This window comes from Ceratotherium simum, chromosome 12 (genome assembly GCF_057802395.1).
Source record: "Ceratotherium simum simum isolate JZ-2026a chromosome 12, ASM5780239v1, whole genome shotgun sequence".
NCBI classification, from domain to species: domain Eukaryota; kingdom Metazoa; phylum Chordata; class Mammalia; order Perissodactyla; family Rhinocerotidae; genus Ceratotherium; species Ceratotherium simum.
This window is the reverse complement of record NC_141911.1, coordinates 6848454-6863425: the sequence shown is the minus strand read 5'-3', so window position 1 is coordinate 6863425 and position 14972 is coordinate 6848454. Positions and strand designations below refer to the sequence as shown.

At 48.9% G+C, this 14972-nt stretch overlaps 1 protein-coding gene across 2 annotated transcripts in view; it reads right to left on the bottom strand.

Annotated features, from left to right (window-relative positions):
• Nucleotides 1–14972, bottom strand: part of DPYSL2 (dihydropyrimidinase like 2) — a 134664-nt gene that overhangs the window by 63073 nt on the left and 56619 nt on the right. Inside the window, exons 1-3 of one of the 2 annotated variants that reach the window (XM_004433561.3) lie at nt 9844–10144; nt 6158–6246; nt 4231–4415 (exon numbers count right to left, since the gene is read on the bottom strand). In XM_004433561.3, coding sequence (XP_004433618.1) covers nt 4231–4415; nt 6158–6246; nt 9844–9882 — 313 coding nt within the window. In that variant the 5' untranslated portion in view covers nt 9883–10144. Of the gene's footprint in view, nt 1–4230; nt 4416–6157; nt 6247–9843; nt 10145–14972 lie in introns of those variants that run through there. The other variant, XM_004433560.3, reaches the window with a different exon arrangement.

The following is a 14972-nucleotide window of genomic DNA, read 5'->3' as shown; positions in this document are numbered from 1 at the left end:
CAGGGTGACACTGTGGGTTCAAGCCAGCAGGACCAGGAGGGCAGCCCTCTCTGTGACTGGGCGCCAGAAGAGAGGCAGGAGTGCGGCGAAGGATGGTGCATCTGAATGGAGACAGCTGGCTGGAGGAACTCGAGGCACATCCAGGGAGCCACGTGTAAAGGTGAGTGACAGGTCCAGAGCTCAGGATAGAGGCCCCTTCCAGCACTGCTGCAGCGGCTGACCTCGCCTTCTCTGTGCTCCGGTCAAATCCTGATCTCTGCTGGACGGTAGCACCCGGCGGGTGGGGAAGAAGCCATCCTTGGTGTGTAGTGCCCGGGGCTTCACGCACTCTAGGGAAAGCCACGAGTTCAGGTCAGCAGAAATGACAGTCAGGCTCTCTTCTCAGCTGTGGCTTCTGATCCTTGGAGATCTGGAGTCCGTAGATCTGGCATGGACTCAGGAGATCCGTACCTCCAGACAGCTCCCCAAGTGCCAATTAATCTGCCAATCGCCAGATTAAAATGCAGATTCAGGTCCCACCAGCCGACTCTTACTTCAATAGGTTAGGTGGGGCCCAGGAAGCTGAATTTTTAAGATGTACCCCAAGTGACAACGGGGTACACAGCATGCTGACTATGCTTGGAGAAACCCTGCTCCCAGCAGATGTTCAGGGCAGACCCTCCTGCAGCTGCAGCCTCTTTTCTCTGGCTCTGCTGGGAAAGTAGAGATCCAGAGTGGGTCTCTACAGAGACAGGAGGTTGCTGGCACCTAATGTGGGATGGAATAATAATAACCACCACATCTGAGTGCCTACTATGGACCAGGTACTGTTCTGGTGCCTCCACAGTCAATCGTAGTAACAACTTTCCCCATTTTGTAGATGAGGCAACTGAGGCTTCAAGCAAAAGTCACACAGCTGGCAGGTGGTGGAGCCAGAGCTGCAGGTGTGTGCTCCACACCTGCCCCCTGTGCTGATTCACAGGGTAAGTGTTGCCAAGTAATGCTCTTCCCTCTGGCCTCAGTTTTCCCCTCTATAAAACGGAGGGAACCGTACCCAGCTGCTTCCTGGAGACTCTGGGGTCCTAACAACTCTGATGATCACAAAGCCCCAGGAAGCCAGCAGTGTTTTCCTCAAGCAGCAACCCTGTCGCCAGCATGACCCCTCAGCCGGTCTGGATGCCGTCTGCAGGGTGCGTCTGGAGCCGCTGCCCACCCATCACTGGAGAGAAGGGGCAAAGGGCATTCCCTCTGGCCTGCGCTGGGTGCCCCTCACAAAGGTCTTATTGTACGACTCTCAATGGGAGGCTCTGTTTGACGGCAATAATATTATTTTCTGCTGCTGACGTATCACCCTCATTTTTAAACTGGGAATATTCGGCTACATTTTCCTCTGCAGGTGGTGCCATTTCAGACAGAAATGAAGCCTCCAGGTCCCGTGACCCGGGAAACACAGAGCAGGGGGCAGGTGAAGACTCACCTTCGGGGGCAGGTGACACAGCCTGGAGAAACTCAGAGAGACGGGAGGAAGGGGGTGCAGGCGGCATACCAACTTACTTCAATGGCTTGTTTCTGCAAGTTTTCACTTGACTCTCTTCAAAGCACCCCTAAGTATTTATTTCTGGCCTCAATACTCATTAAAGAAGCTACAATCTCATTGCAGGAGCAGGTCGTAGGTAGCAACAAAGTCACATTAAGCTAGCTATCCCTCTTTGCAAGGCTCCCTCTCTGTAAGTCATGCCCCAGACGCTCACTCACTTGAAGCAATGCAGAATGTATGATCAACAAGTGGGAAAGAAATCCTGATTTCCTCATCTGTGTTATTAGCACTTGTCTCCTGAGGGAAGGACAGGCTAGTGGGAATTCTATGGAGGTCAGTAACCACAGTGGTTATTTGCAAGAGTAGTCAATATTTTTCTCAGGCTATAAAAGCATTGGAATTTTGGGGTGTGACAACTCTGACCACATCCCCATCACCTCTGATTACTTTCATTCTTTGGGGGTTTGCTCATTAAATCTTTAACCTAACTAACTGCATCACAAACCCTGCATTAAATGCAATTGCATTCTGCCCAACCAAGCAGGGCAGGCAGTCTCACTTCTCACTTCTCCTTCATTCTGCTCTGCCATAAGACTCTGTTGACTATTCTGGGCACCCTGGCCAGCTGCAGGATTATTGAGACATCTCTTGTCCCAGCACAGAAGGAACCACCTGGAATGAAGAGAAAGAAGCCCATAACCGCTGAGAAAAACAGCCAAAGAGAAAGTCAGGGCATTGGCAAGAAGGAAGGGATGTGTCCACATGGCGAAGGTGGCAGAGGTGGAGAGGCAGAAAAAGAAGAGGGGCCAAAGAATGGGTCAGGTGTGAGGAGTGAAGAGGCGCCTTCAGGAATGCCCAAGAGGAGAAACCAGACTGATGGGGTCTTTCAAGTAAGTCTGAGAGAAAACAGGGCTTTGTGTATCTGCTGAGCAAAGTGCATTTTGTTAGAGGCCGACTCTGTCTCTGAGCTCAGTGAACCACTGCCTGTGGGATCTGGAAAGGACATCCAGGACCATCTAGTGCAAATCCTTCCTTGTGCAGATGAGCAACCCAAAGAAGTGAGGATGCTTGCCCAAGGTCACATAGCAAGTCAGTGTTGGAGGGAGACCAGGATTCCAGATGCCTGGGTGGGGGCATTTCCACCACAGAGGGCTCCCGCCCAGCAATTCCTCCAACAATGGACATCACCAACCACTCCCTCGGGAAATATTATTTGTGGGTTATTAACACTCTGTGACCAATGCAAGGGCCTACGGGGCCCCCCTATGAACGCCAAACTGAGGCAGGTTATAACCTTGACTTGGCCTCCCAGGCTGATACCCAAGCAGTCTGTGCGGCTCCATAGCCAGCCCTGGAGGAGGGCCAGAAATGCCCACTGGTGCCAAGTGAGTCCTGACAGACACCACTGACAAAATGGGAGTCTCCCCCACCAGGTGAGAGTCCCGAGGTGTGTGTGGAGGGCCCCCTTGAGAAGGGCACCCATTAGGTTAGAGAGTGATGTGTGCAGCAAGAAAGAGGCAGTGAGGCTTAAACCTGGAGGCTCTTTCTGGGCAGTGATAAGAACACTGCAACAGGAGAGAGTGGTCCCTGATCCTCCAGGACTGACAGGACACCGAAGCCCAGTACTGACAGAAGACCAGAAGCATGCAAGTTAAAATGCAGGGAGCTCAGACTAGAAGGGGATGGCTGGGCAACGTTCTTCTAGGTAGTAGGACAGAAAAGAGGAAGCTTAGAGACAGACCCCGAAGTTACAGGTAAAAAGACCAACGCTCCAAAAAAAACCAGTAAGATAGGTTTCTCTAAAGCATAAATAGCTAAGTTCTTTCTACTGTGACCCTCTTCTGAACTGAACTGTAAGCTTTTAAGACAGACTGTACACTGCCTTTCACTCTTGGATAAAATCTTATTTTTTTTAATACTTGTCTAATGGGCCACTGTGCAGCTCGCCTAACTCCTCAAAAACAAAATGATATTTGCCAAAGGGATAATCAACAGGCACAATGGAAACTGACCATTCACAAGCAACATTTGCTATGACTCCAGGAAACAGACTTTAGATCTGGCTGAAGGAAAAGCATCAGTCCTTTGGAGCAACACATAAAGGGCACAGGGCTGCTGGTGGCGGCAATTTTCATATCTAAACGACAATTAGCAACATGTGTGGGTCCTTCTCCAAGCAGGACTGCCAGATCCACTTCTGTCAAACCCAAGCCTGGAAGCATCCCCCCCATTTCATTTCCTGTCGGTAGAACAGAGGTTCCTGGCTCAACATTTCATTTGCTGCACCCCATCCTCATTCCAAGAAGATGCACCCAGGAATTCTTTAAAAGTCAAAATCAAGTACTTACGAGCAAAGGCTCAAAATTAATAGCTTTGAAGATTATTCCGAATGCTGTTTTCAAAGTAACCACAATCAAATCACATTTTCAGGTTAAGGAAGACAAAAGTTCTCAAGCAGAGAAAGCAAGAAGCCACTCCTTTTATCCAACCCAAATTCTGTAGAAGCAAATTCTCAAGTTCAACTGGAGAACTCAGAGTTGGACTGAAAATGAGAAGGAAACGAAACAAAGACTGGCCCACCCCACCCCCTTATGAGGTAGATCAATCCACCGCCAGTTCAGCAACTTGGAGAAGGAAAGAGCAAACAAGACAGACTCATTTTCAAATGATAATGGTTCCCCAGCACTAAGACCATCACGTTTAAACTGTCTTACTGATCATGGTGGTTCCCCCAGCCAGGGCTGCCTTGGTGCCTTGAAAGAAGTCATCAGCGGAGGTCATTCCCTGGTCAGGCATCTGGAAGCGGGTATGGACATCAATCCCTCCGGGGATCACCATCCTGGAATGGGCTTCAATGGTCTTCACCCCTCCTGGTACAATCAGGTTTTCTCCTATTTGCCTAAAGAAACAGAGTGGGGGATAAAGGTTGTCAATGAAACATCCTCAAATCAAATGGGATCTGACAGACACTTTCACCAAGCCAAAAACTATCCTTCGCTATGTTCTGTAGACTTTTCGGATTATTGTTATTATTCACACGTGCACGCCCCACTCCCTGCCCCCAACTAAGAGGCAAAGCAGAGCATAATACTAGAAAACAAAATTTAAATAAAGCCTCAGAGGCCCTGATCAAAGAGGTTTATTTGCCAGAAAACCCCTAAGATCAAATGATAACAAGGCCCCAAGATATTTATGTTAAAGGCCTACACTTTCTCTGTAACACACGCGGCTGAGCTAATCATCCTATAGCAATTTTCTCTGACCTGGCTGCACTTCACAAACATTTATTTTCACCATGTCCTTTTCAATATAGAGAAAACAAGGGTGGAAGAGTGGGGGTAGAACAAAACAAAACAAAAATAATAATAATAATAAGTGAACACTATGATTGAAACTATTTAAAAATTTGGAAGCATGTGATCAGCAACTCAGATAATAAACGCAGAAAAGTTAATATTCTTTATGTTGGAGCACATGGATTCATTTTCAATTTTTAAAAAATCTTTGCTATATCTCTTTACCAGTTTTTTAAAAAAGAAAAAGTAATCAAGGAGGAGTTGATAAAGTTCTAAAACAAATTAGTGATGACTAAAAATAGCACACAGGCTTGCTCACTTCTAGGCCGGTGTCTTTCTGCTGGACCAGATCATGCTGCCTTCTAATAGGGGGAAAATGGAACATGAAAGTCATGGTTTTTCAGAGCCTGGAGCTGAGACTGTCACAAGCAAACACACATGGAGAAAACATTAAACGTGAAAATGTTAAAACCTCTTTTAGGTTCATAAATCAGAGTGTGAGTTTCCAGGCAACAGACACATCCACTCCAATTTTCCACTCCTCCGACTAGTTTGCTGCTCACACTTGATGAATGCTGCTTATTTAAAAGATGTCATTTGCTGCAGTGTTTGTCTTTAAACAGATGTGCTCCTTCTCCAGAGCCCAGTGAGCTGTCCCAGTCGGAAGGGCACGAGGATACTGGTATGTACTCAGCTCACTTAACCCTCTGGCACCCAAAAATACCCTAATTCAGTAACTGCTCTGTTGTCTCTCCTTTGTAACACAACACACAATAAACACAAGGGCAGCCTTATTTGTGTTTGTTGCCACTTAAAGAATGAAACCTAAAATCCCCTCGGGTGAAGGAGTAATTTGTCTCTGTTACTTGGTAATTAATTGGCGTCCTTTGGCCCCAACAACTTGGATTCTTGATGAAGAAAGCAGATGTGCTATGTTGAGAAAAGAGGCTGTACTCCACGTTCCTGTCCTTCGATTGGGCAATCATCCCAAACAACTACATTGTTGTAGTTGTACTAGGGAAACCTTTAGTATATTCAATAGATCACAAACCAAGTATTTGAGCCGGCAACCAGAAGATATTATGTCACCTGGGTTAAAAATAGTAAATTACATAACACCTAAGGAAATGGGTGTGCATTTAATTATGACTTTGCATTTAATTTGAGACTTTCAAATCTGAGTTTTCAAATTCACTAATTACTACCAATCAAAATGGACTTAGATACTAAATTAGTCACTCTCTGAAGTCACTAAAGCTTGACACTATGTTTGTGAATTGTACGTAATGCCTAGGAACACTGGAAGGGACACAAATGTGTCTATATAATAACGGGTTCCACTTACTTGATCAACCCATCTTCCATGTATATGTCTGCATAGAATGACTGGTCATCATTAACAATTTTACCTCCTTTGATCAGAAGACGATCACTCTGAAACAAAGAAGGCATAAGGTCACAACGCATGCCTGATTCATGAGAAACATCGGGACTAAGACAAACGAGCTAAGGACACATTTTCACTATTCAAAAGCGATGCTCAAAATGAGCCAATTTGGGAAAGACTCAGTGACAAAGGTGAACCTGTATGTGGCAACCTATTCATCACCTGATGAGTCAGAACATACCGGCAAAGCTCAAAGCTTACCCTAGCTTTAAAAAAAAAAAAAAAAACTCTCTTTCTTTTAGACCTGCAAGCAAAAAACAAAAAAGCCTAGCACTCTCCCTTTAAAAAGCAGTGAAAACATTTCAGATACAGAAGACAATACTTTTTAAATGTCTTTAGGCTAAACTTCATTTAAAAAAAAAATACACCCACATGTAGGGAAGTCAATTCTTGGCAAGGCTTGTGTCGGGGAAAATTAACCAAAAGTCTGTTGTCATGGAACACAAACACACTTGTTCAACCATAGCAAGGTTTCAATTCAATTCAGTACGGTCTTATTTTTATTTATTTATTTTTTTTGATGAGGAAGACTAGCCCTGAGCCAACATCTGCTGCCAATCCTCCTCTTTTTGCTGAGGAAGATTAGCCCTAGGCTAACATCTGTGCCCGTCTTCCTCTACTTTATATGTGGGACGCGGCTTCAGCATGGCTTGATAAGTGGTGCATATGTCCACGCCCAGGATCCGAACCTGTGAACCCCGGGCGATGAAGCGGAGAGGGTGAACTTAACCACTACACCACCAGGCTGGCCCCAGTATGTTCTTTTTATTTGCATTTATCTTTGAGGTAAATCACAGCAATTGTAGCAAAGAGGGAAAAAAACACATCAAATATGTACCTTTTTAACTATTAAGCTGTTAAGAAAAGGGTAAAGTTTTATGACAAAGCAGATGAGATGGCAAGTTCTAAAATCTAACACCACTATGGATTGTTGATGCACTTCCATTTTAATTGGTGGAAAAGGTACATAACCAGCAGCACATGAGGGCCAGGAAGGCAACAGAAACGTTACGTTATGACTCGTCTATATCCCAAATGGGCCCACGTCTGCATTCAGTGGATACACACCTGTACTATTCCAGACTGAGTTTAAATGTTACAAGTTGAACCACAGATTACCCTTTCTAAAACGCAAAACATTTTAAAGGATGGCATTCATTTTGACAACAGTTAACTCAAAATTCAGTTACAAACAACACTCTCAGCAGGGACTATTTATATTAAGCACCTACCAAGAAAAGAAAGTTACAGCAAATCTCTAAAAGAATATATACCTACTAGAGATCCAGGAAAACATATTTTTACACATAAATGTACACGTGGGTTGCGAAAGTATTTATTGTTTCTCTAACAATGAAAAACAGTAAGATCATCTTAATTTTGTACCCTGTACTTTGGAAGGTCAGATGGGAATATATAGTCAACAATTCCCGCACCTGCAGAAGCGAAGTGTAAAGACCTTCACAAAATCCTGCCGTGTACACCATCACCAAAGCTGCAAAATGAATATGAGAGGTGGAGGGAACCAGATTCTTACTCCCATGACACGTAAAGAAACTGAAGCTCAGAGAGGGTAAGCCACTTGCTGCTGATCAGTGCACGGATCAGCAGTCACCTGATCTAGTGCACTTTCCTCTGCCTACAGTGATCTCCCCTCTCCCTCAATATTCAGCTTTGACAGGATACATATCGCCTGAGAGGCAAGGAGAAGCCCTGCCCTTCACCACCTGCTCCCTCAGGCACTGCGGTACCTTTCCCAGCCAACACTGCGAATCCCCGAGCCAACATCATGCCGAGAAAAAAATGAAACATCACAGCCCCGCTCACTCGGGTGCCTTCCAGCAGGCTTCTTACATAAGAGGCTGGACGTGATGATGGAGGGAGAGACACCACGCTATAGGTCCTACGATAATGCAACCAGATTTTTTAAACGGTAGAGGGGGCGCTCTTTTAAAAATCGCTCTTGTTGATTGTTTGCTTTTTAAATGTTTTCTTCCCCACACTGTCAAAACGAAACTGCCTTTTTCATTCACTAAGACAGCAAATTATTTGAAGCTTGCAGCAAATCTGCTCCCCACCCCCACTCCCCAGACTCCTTCGTCCACTGGAAAGAACACATAATGCTGGGTTCCCCTGCGCCCGGCCCTTTGGGATCTGGAGTCTCTGGCCTTCAAGAAAGAGCCAGTACCCATCCTCGCTGTAGAACAGCCTAGCTCATCCCATACAATCCTCCCGAGCACACGCCCCCTCCCCTGTGCATCTGTTCCCACATCTCTCTCCTGTGGATGGGTGTGCCCTTGTGCATCCAGAGGAAGCCAGGGCGCCCGTGGCTAAGGAGGCAACCAGAGCGAAAGCGCGTCCTCAAATCCAGCCCTAAACACATCTAGACTTTTCAAAGATACTTTCGGTCTCTGCCTCAGCCCTGGTTCTTCCCAGCAATCAGCTGGCCAATTGCAATTGCACATCATTATATAACAATGAATTTCCCTCGCGTTCCTCCCTCCCCGGGATTTCACTCGGGGATGTAGAGAACTAGGACTGGCGAGATTTTTCCAGGAAAGGATGGGGAGGTGGTGGGGGCAGGGGAACGGTGGAGCGAGAACCTGCGTTCATCGCAGAAGCATCGCAAATACATTGCTTAGATGTTTTTCTCGTGATTTACAAACTAACCACCCCGGGCCCCAGAACTGCGCCGACACCTCCGGCCGCAGCGATCATTGTCTGGCCGAGGCCGAGCCATCTGCTCCGCGCGTCGCGCAGCGCCATTACCTCCCCGAGCCCGGCTCGGCGCTGTCCCCAACGCCCACCCTCCCCGCCCGCTTTGTATGCGCCAACACGGACGCCTCCCTGGCTGCAGAAGGGACAGAAGGACACAAGAAAGCTAGCCCAGAGCCCTCCCAGGGTCCCAGCCCCAAACCTGGAAGGCTCGAGAAAGCCGAGAGGGCCACCAAAAGCCCGTCCCCGGTCAACAAAAAGCCCACGCCTGGCCCCCCACCCTCCTCCTCTGCTCATCATCGCGTCCCTGTTTTTCCTTCCCGTTTCCACATCATCCCGGTACACCCTGCCCTTTTCAGCATCCCTCCGCTGTCATTACGCCTCTGGGCTGAAACCCGCTTTTTCTAAGAAGCAGAGGAAGGCTCCAGAAAGCCGTTTACGGTGGGGGCGGGAGACAGTGGGAGAATCCATTTCCCATCTCCCCATCCAGCTCCTAGAGTCCAGCCTCGCAGCATGCAGCCCGGAGAACAATATACGAGCTCCAGCCATGCATATTCAATCTGGCATCCATTTGCTTACACCCCGCAGGCCAGCACTGCAGCATCTCGCTCTGACAATAAAAGGATACAGCGGATCTGGCGCGCTACCTAAGACGACCTTAATGCACTCACGCTCCTATTTTAGTGCCTTACAAATTATGTAGCTTACATTGCGTCTCCCACCACCATGATCCCCTTCTTCAGCAACAGGAAAAAAAAAAAAAAAAAGTTGGGTCCCTCTTCCTCCCGCTCCTTTTAAAAAATTCCTTAGATGTTCTGTGCCACAAAAGGTTGCTGGCCCACCGCAGATTTCCCAAACAACAAACTCACCGTGATGCGTGGGATATTTTTCTTCCCCTGATAAGACATCTCTCTCCTGGGAAAAAATTAATTTCAAGAGGACAGCTCTAAAGCAAAAATTGCCAGTAGAGACTTGATATTTTTTGCAGGATTGAAAAAGGTGCAACCGCTTAGCCGGTCTTGCTGATAGCAAATTTCAGGAACGTAAGGGATAAATGCAATCCTCCGTCTCTCTTTCTTCCTCTCCTCCAACACAGCCCCAGCTAGGGCGGAAAAAAAGAAAGAGAGAGAACAGGAGGGAAGGGGGTGGAAATAAACTACAGCAATAAAAGCCTCGGTTGAAGTCGGCCACCGCGGCGCATGCGCCGCCAGCCACTCCCTTTCCTCTCAGGCAAAAGCCATCCGCTTCGAGAGAGACGAGTCCTGATTGGCCACAATCCTGGGCTATGCAAATGAGCGCAGGCGGGGAGGGGACCGGCGCGAGAGCGCGAAATGCGGCAGTGTGCGGCCGAGGGCGGCGGTCCGGGCGTGCGCCCGAGCTGGGAGCGCGCCTTTCGCGCCCTTTCTTTGGGCCAGGGCGTCGGGGACTGCGGCTGGCAGCGGCCCCAAATGCAGCATCAGCAACGCGGAGACTATGGAGGGGCGATCATTACGGACAGGGGGAGCCCAGCTCCGAGACGGTGGGCTCCAGTGCGGCCCGGGCGGCACGCACCCGCTCGCGCGCGCCCCGATGGATGCCCGCCCGCGCGCCAATCCGCGGAGGCCGCCGCTGCAGCCCCGCGTGGGGTGACTGCACCGAGCCAATGGCTTTGCTGGCGGCGAGCGCGCGACTGCACCGCCGGCCGGCGCCGCGCCGCCCGGGAGGGGCGCCCGCGCCCTCCTCCCGCCGCCCTCGCCCTTCGCGAAGGCTCGCTCGGCCTCCGCCCAGGAGTCGACGGGGAATTCAAATAGCAGCGAGCGGAGGAACAGGGCGCGGGGCGGGCGGGCTCGCCGCGGCCCCGTGCAGGTCACGCCCGGCCGCGGAGAGGGGCGGCGGGACGCGGGCCTGCGGGCTGGGCGGCGCTGCGGGCGTCCGGCGCCCGGCCGGGCTCCCCGGGGGCGGGGAGGGCCGCAGCCCCGAGTGAGGCTGCGAAGGGGAAGTCTAGCCTGAGGGCAGGCGCCGGACTGCCGCGGCCTGGCAGCTGGAGATTCGAGTCTGAAGCCGTCACTACTCGAGGAGGGAAGGGGGGCAGCCGGGGAAGGCTGTAGTCCGCTGCTGGGCATGAGAAACCCCGCCCTGAATCGTCCTTTTATGCCTTCGGGCAACAAGGCTCTAGGGGGCCGGGGAGCAGCAGCCGCCTGTTGAGGCAAAAATGGCCCATCTAGGGCCCTGTTCTCCCTAACACTCACGCCCATCCAGATCCATTTGGAGGATTGGGGAGTGGGGAGGCATTTCACTGGTGCCTGCAGATCTGATGAGGAAAAGCTGTTAGGATTACCGCGCCCAAGTAGCCCCAAGGACTTATAGTGCTATAGACGGAACCCCACACTACATAATGAGGCAAAAAGCGAGGAGATGAACTGAACAAGCAGGAGGAATGAAAGGAGAGCTTATATCCCAGAAGAAGGGGAAACTGAGTCATGGAGCAAACCTCCCGGAATCAGAGTTAAAAACAGGGGACTTTTGTCTCCCCAGTCAGAGAAACCGGTCACACTTAAGTTGGCATTCAAGGCCTCACTTCCTGGCGCTAGCAATGGAACAGGCCTGGGACCCCTTGGCTTTGCTGGTCCAAGTCATGCTCTGATGCTTTTACTTCAGAGTCACTGTGGAAGAAAAAAGAGGGTCCAGATAATCGATCGGGAGCAAGCTACCAGGGGTCATCTCTGGAAGGTTGTCCAGGCAGGTGAAATGACTGGAACATCTGGGCTGGCTCATGGCTTTGGGCTTCTCTGAGAGCAAACGATAGAATCCCTACATAATCTAGGCCATCAGGCAGCCATGAAAAAAAGAATCTATTTAATTGGCTCACACCTGCTGAACAAAGATTAGCTAGATAAATACAAAATCTTCCTGGGGCCCATGTTCGAGTGTCTCTGCATCTTGTCCCCCTGGCCACTTTGGATGGTTATCTGTCCAGAAGGTGTAAAATGCAGCTTTCACTCCTACTGCTGTAAATTCTAAAGTCCCAGGAAGGGGCTGGGCGCATGCAGCAAGCTTCCTGGCTGGTTAATTCATTCAAGTTCCAACTAGCTATGCATCTTGAAAATAAAATGGAAGCACTCCTTCCTCCAGCTAAGTGAGGTGCTGAGCGCAGAGTGAGCTGATGTCAGCAAGTATTGGTGTCAGCCTGTAGGGGTTAAAGTCACAAGTCTGAGAGACCACATGAACCCCCTACCTGTGAAAGCCAACTGCAGGGTCCAACTGGGAGTGGGGGGAGGGGTGGCAGGGGGGTGGATGTCCTATTAAATCATAAGGAAAATACCACTTGGCAAGCAAGTAAATAAGATTCAAATTAATTTAAAACAAAATGAATTCTAATTATATTATTTGTTTATATTGTTATATTTTCCTGCTCTGGAATTGTTTGATCTTAATGGATTTAACTATATCTTGGTATTTACCAATTTGCCGTTGAATATTTTGCTTTGTAATAAAAGCCCCGAAGAGCTTCTGTGTCTTCATTTTATCAGTCTTATTTCTATAGCCATTGACATGAGGTTTTTAGTCCGTGATAATTGACATTTCCACTCCTAAATATCCAAAGATGTAAGGTTTAAATGGATTTGTCTGTTCTGACTACAGCCTAAGAGTATTCGGCACATAGAAGATATCAGTAGTTTTAAACGACCAAGGACAAGAACTCTCTGAAGTCTGCATTTCTCACCATGCTTACCACTCAACGCAGTGCAGGAAAGTAAAGGGCTCCGGGGGAGAATATTCAACCCGCTCTGCACTGATAGACTGGTTAATAGGCACTATTTTTTTACACTCTTTAGACAAACACTCAATGGAAATTTCCTGTAAAGTTACAAATCATTATCCCTGAACCAAATATTTAAACCTCTTCTCACCAAGATTTTTCTGAATTTTTACAAAATTAAATGCATGTCAAACATGAAAAAGCATTGTAAGATGGCCTGTTCCACATTCATGACCCCTTCCCAAAGCCCCTGACTTCCCATACTGCTCCCCCAGGTCCTGGGAAGAGCAAGATGTGGGGACTAAACGAGACAGTCGTTTAATGAAATGGTTATTTCCGGGGCATTCTGGGTGGTCTGGAGGAAGGGAGAACCTGCCTAAACAGATCCCTGGGCGCGAGGGGTGAGTTCTACCCAAGTGCTGTGTCAGACTGACCCCAGCCTCCTCTGCATCGCCCATCCCTCCACAGCCACACCCCCATCCCCATGCTTAGGGAGTGCGTGCACACACACACCAACAGACACACTTGCCCCTCGAGTCAGTGTGCCTTCTCAAATCTGTGCCCTGCCTTATGATGTTCCCTCCACCTCCCTCCCTTTTCCCTCAACACTTCCCCTAAAAGTGAGCTTAAATGTCACCTCCTCAGTGAAGTCTGCCCCTGTGCCACCCCCTAAAGCCTTAAGCACAACGTCCTTTATTCACCTCTGCTGTGACACCCATCCCTCCTTATTGTAATCATCTGTCCATTTCTTCTATCAGAGCATGACTCCTAGACGCCACGAGCTCTGCATTGCTCTCTTTCTAGTGACCAGCACACTGCCTGGTCCATGGCGGATGCCCTTACATTTGGTGCATAAATAAACGCTGTCATTGCTATTATAACAAGAAAAGGTTCTTCCATGTCACCATCATGGTGAGTTTTGCTGTCAACAAAATCCCCAACTCAGGCCTTTCTTTTAGCACTGGCGCCTTGCTGGGTCTTTCTTGTTGGCAGCCCAGCTCGTCTCCTCCAAGTCTCTGAAACTGCATGAGAACCTTGTTATAATGCAGCTGATTATTCCTTGCATGGGTGTAGCTGCCTGAATTTTAAGCTACGCCTCCCCTAAGCAAAACTGCCTCATACCACCAAGCCTGATAAAACTCAGGTGGAGAGTAGCCAATCCAAAATGAACTCCAGAATCATGGAAGGCATCTCTGGTAATTTCTTCCCAGCACCAATTTCTTAAATTGTTATTTTCTCCACCCTCCCATTATTCTGTGTACGTGCCTATATGATACCATTTATCATATCTTACCACCTACACTAAACTACCCTCACCTACCCCACAACTAGGTGAGCATGCTTTTCCTTCCATTTGAAGTCTGAGCTGACAGAGACTAGGAACTCTTCAAAGTCTTCCTCATTTCTTACCCTTTTATAGGGCCTGGCATGGTGGGGGCTCAAGAGGATGGGATGGACGATGGATGTATAACTGTGACATCCAATCAGGATTTTTAAGATGTTCACATCACACAGCCTCCCGGGACTGGGGGTGGCGGGATGAAGTCACCCAGGCGCTCCGGGTGCCTGGGCTGCTTTCAGTTCCTCTGAACCCTGCTCAGGACATGTCCGGCCCGGACCAGGCGCGCACTGCTCTTGGTTTCATCTTCCCCCTGTGGGAAGCTGCAGTAACCATTTCTGCCTCTGCGGCCCCCTGGGCTTCTGTGGAAGTGTTACGTTCAGGATGTCACCGAATAGGGAAACTCCAAAACATAAATTGCTGACAGGAAGAACGGAGCCTGGATGTGCAAAGAAAACCCTGAGTCCCCGCATTGCTGCAGTATTGACGCCAAGGGCCGTGGCCTCAGATGCAGTTGCAGGGAAGGTTAAAATTAATGCAGTGGTAGAGAGAAGGTACCGGAATTCTTCTTTGCCAAAAACTGAGGGCATTGACGAGGACACTGAGCTGGAAGTGATGCCTTCTTCTCTGCAGATGGAGCTTTCTTTGTGTGGGTAACCCTGAAAGGGCAGACTGCAAGGGACAGCCAAGGGCAAACAGGTCCACTGCCTTCTCCAGTGGGCGCGTCCTCTACCAGGGGGGATGGGCCGGTGGCCAGGAGGGTCAGGAGTGACTGGCCCTCTGAGCCAGACACTGCTTTTGCCAGAGCTGGAAAGACTACTGATCAACTCAGCTGGGGCTGTGAAAGCCTGCTGGAGAAGTCCTCACTGCATGAAGACACAAGGGTCATTGTCCGAATCCTGTGAGACCTCAGGGCACAG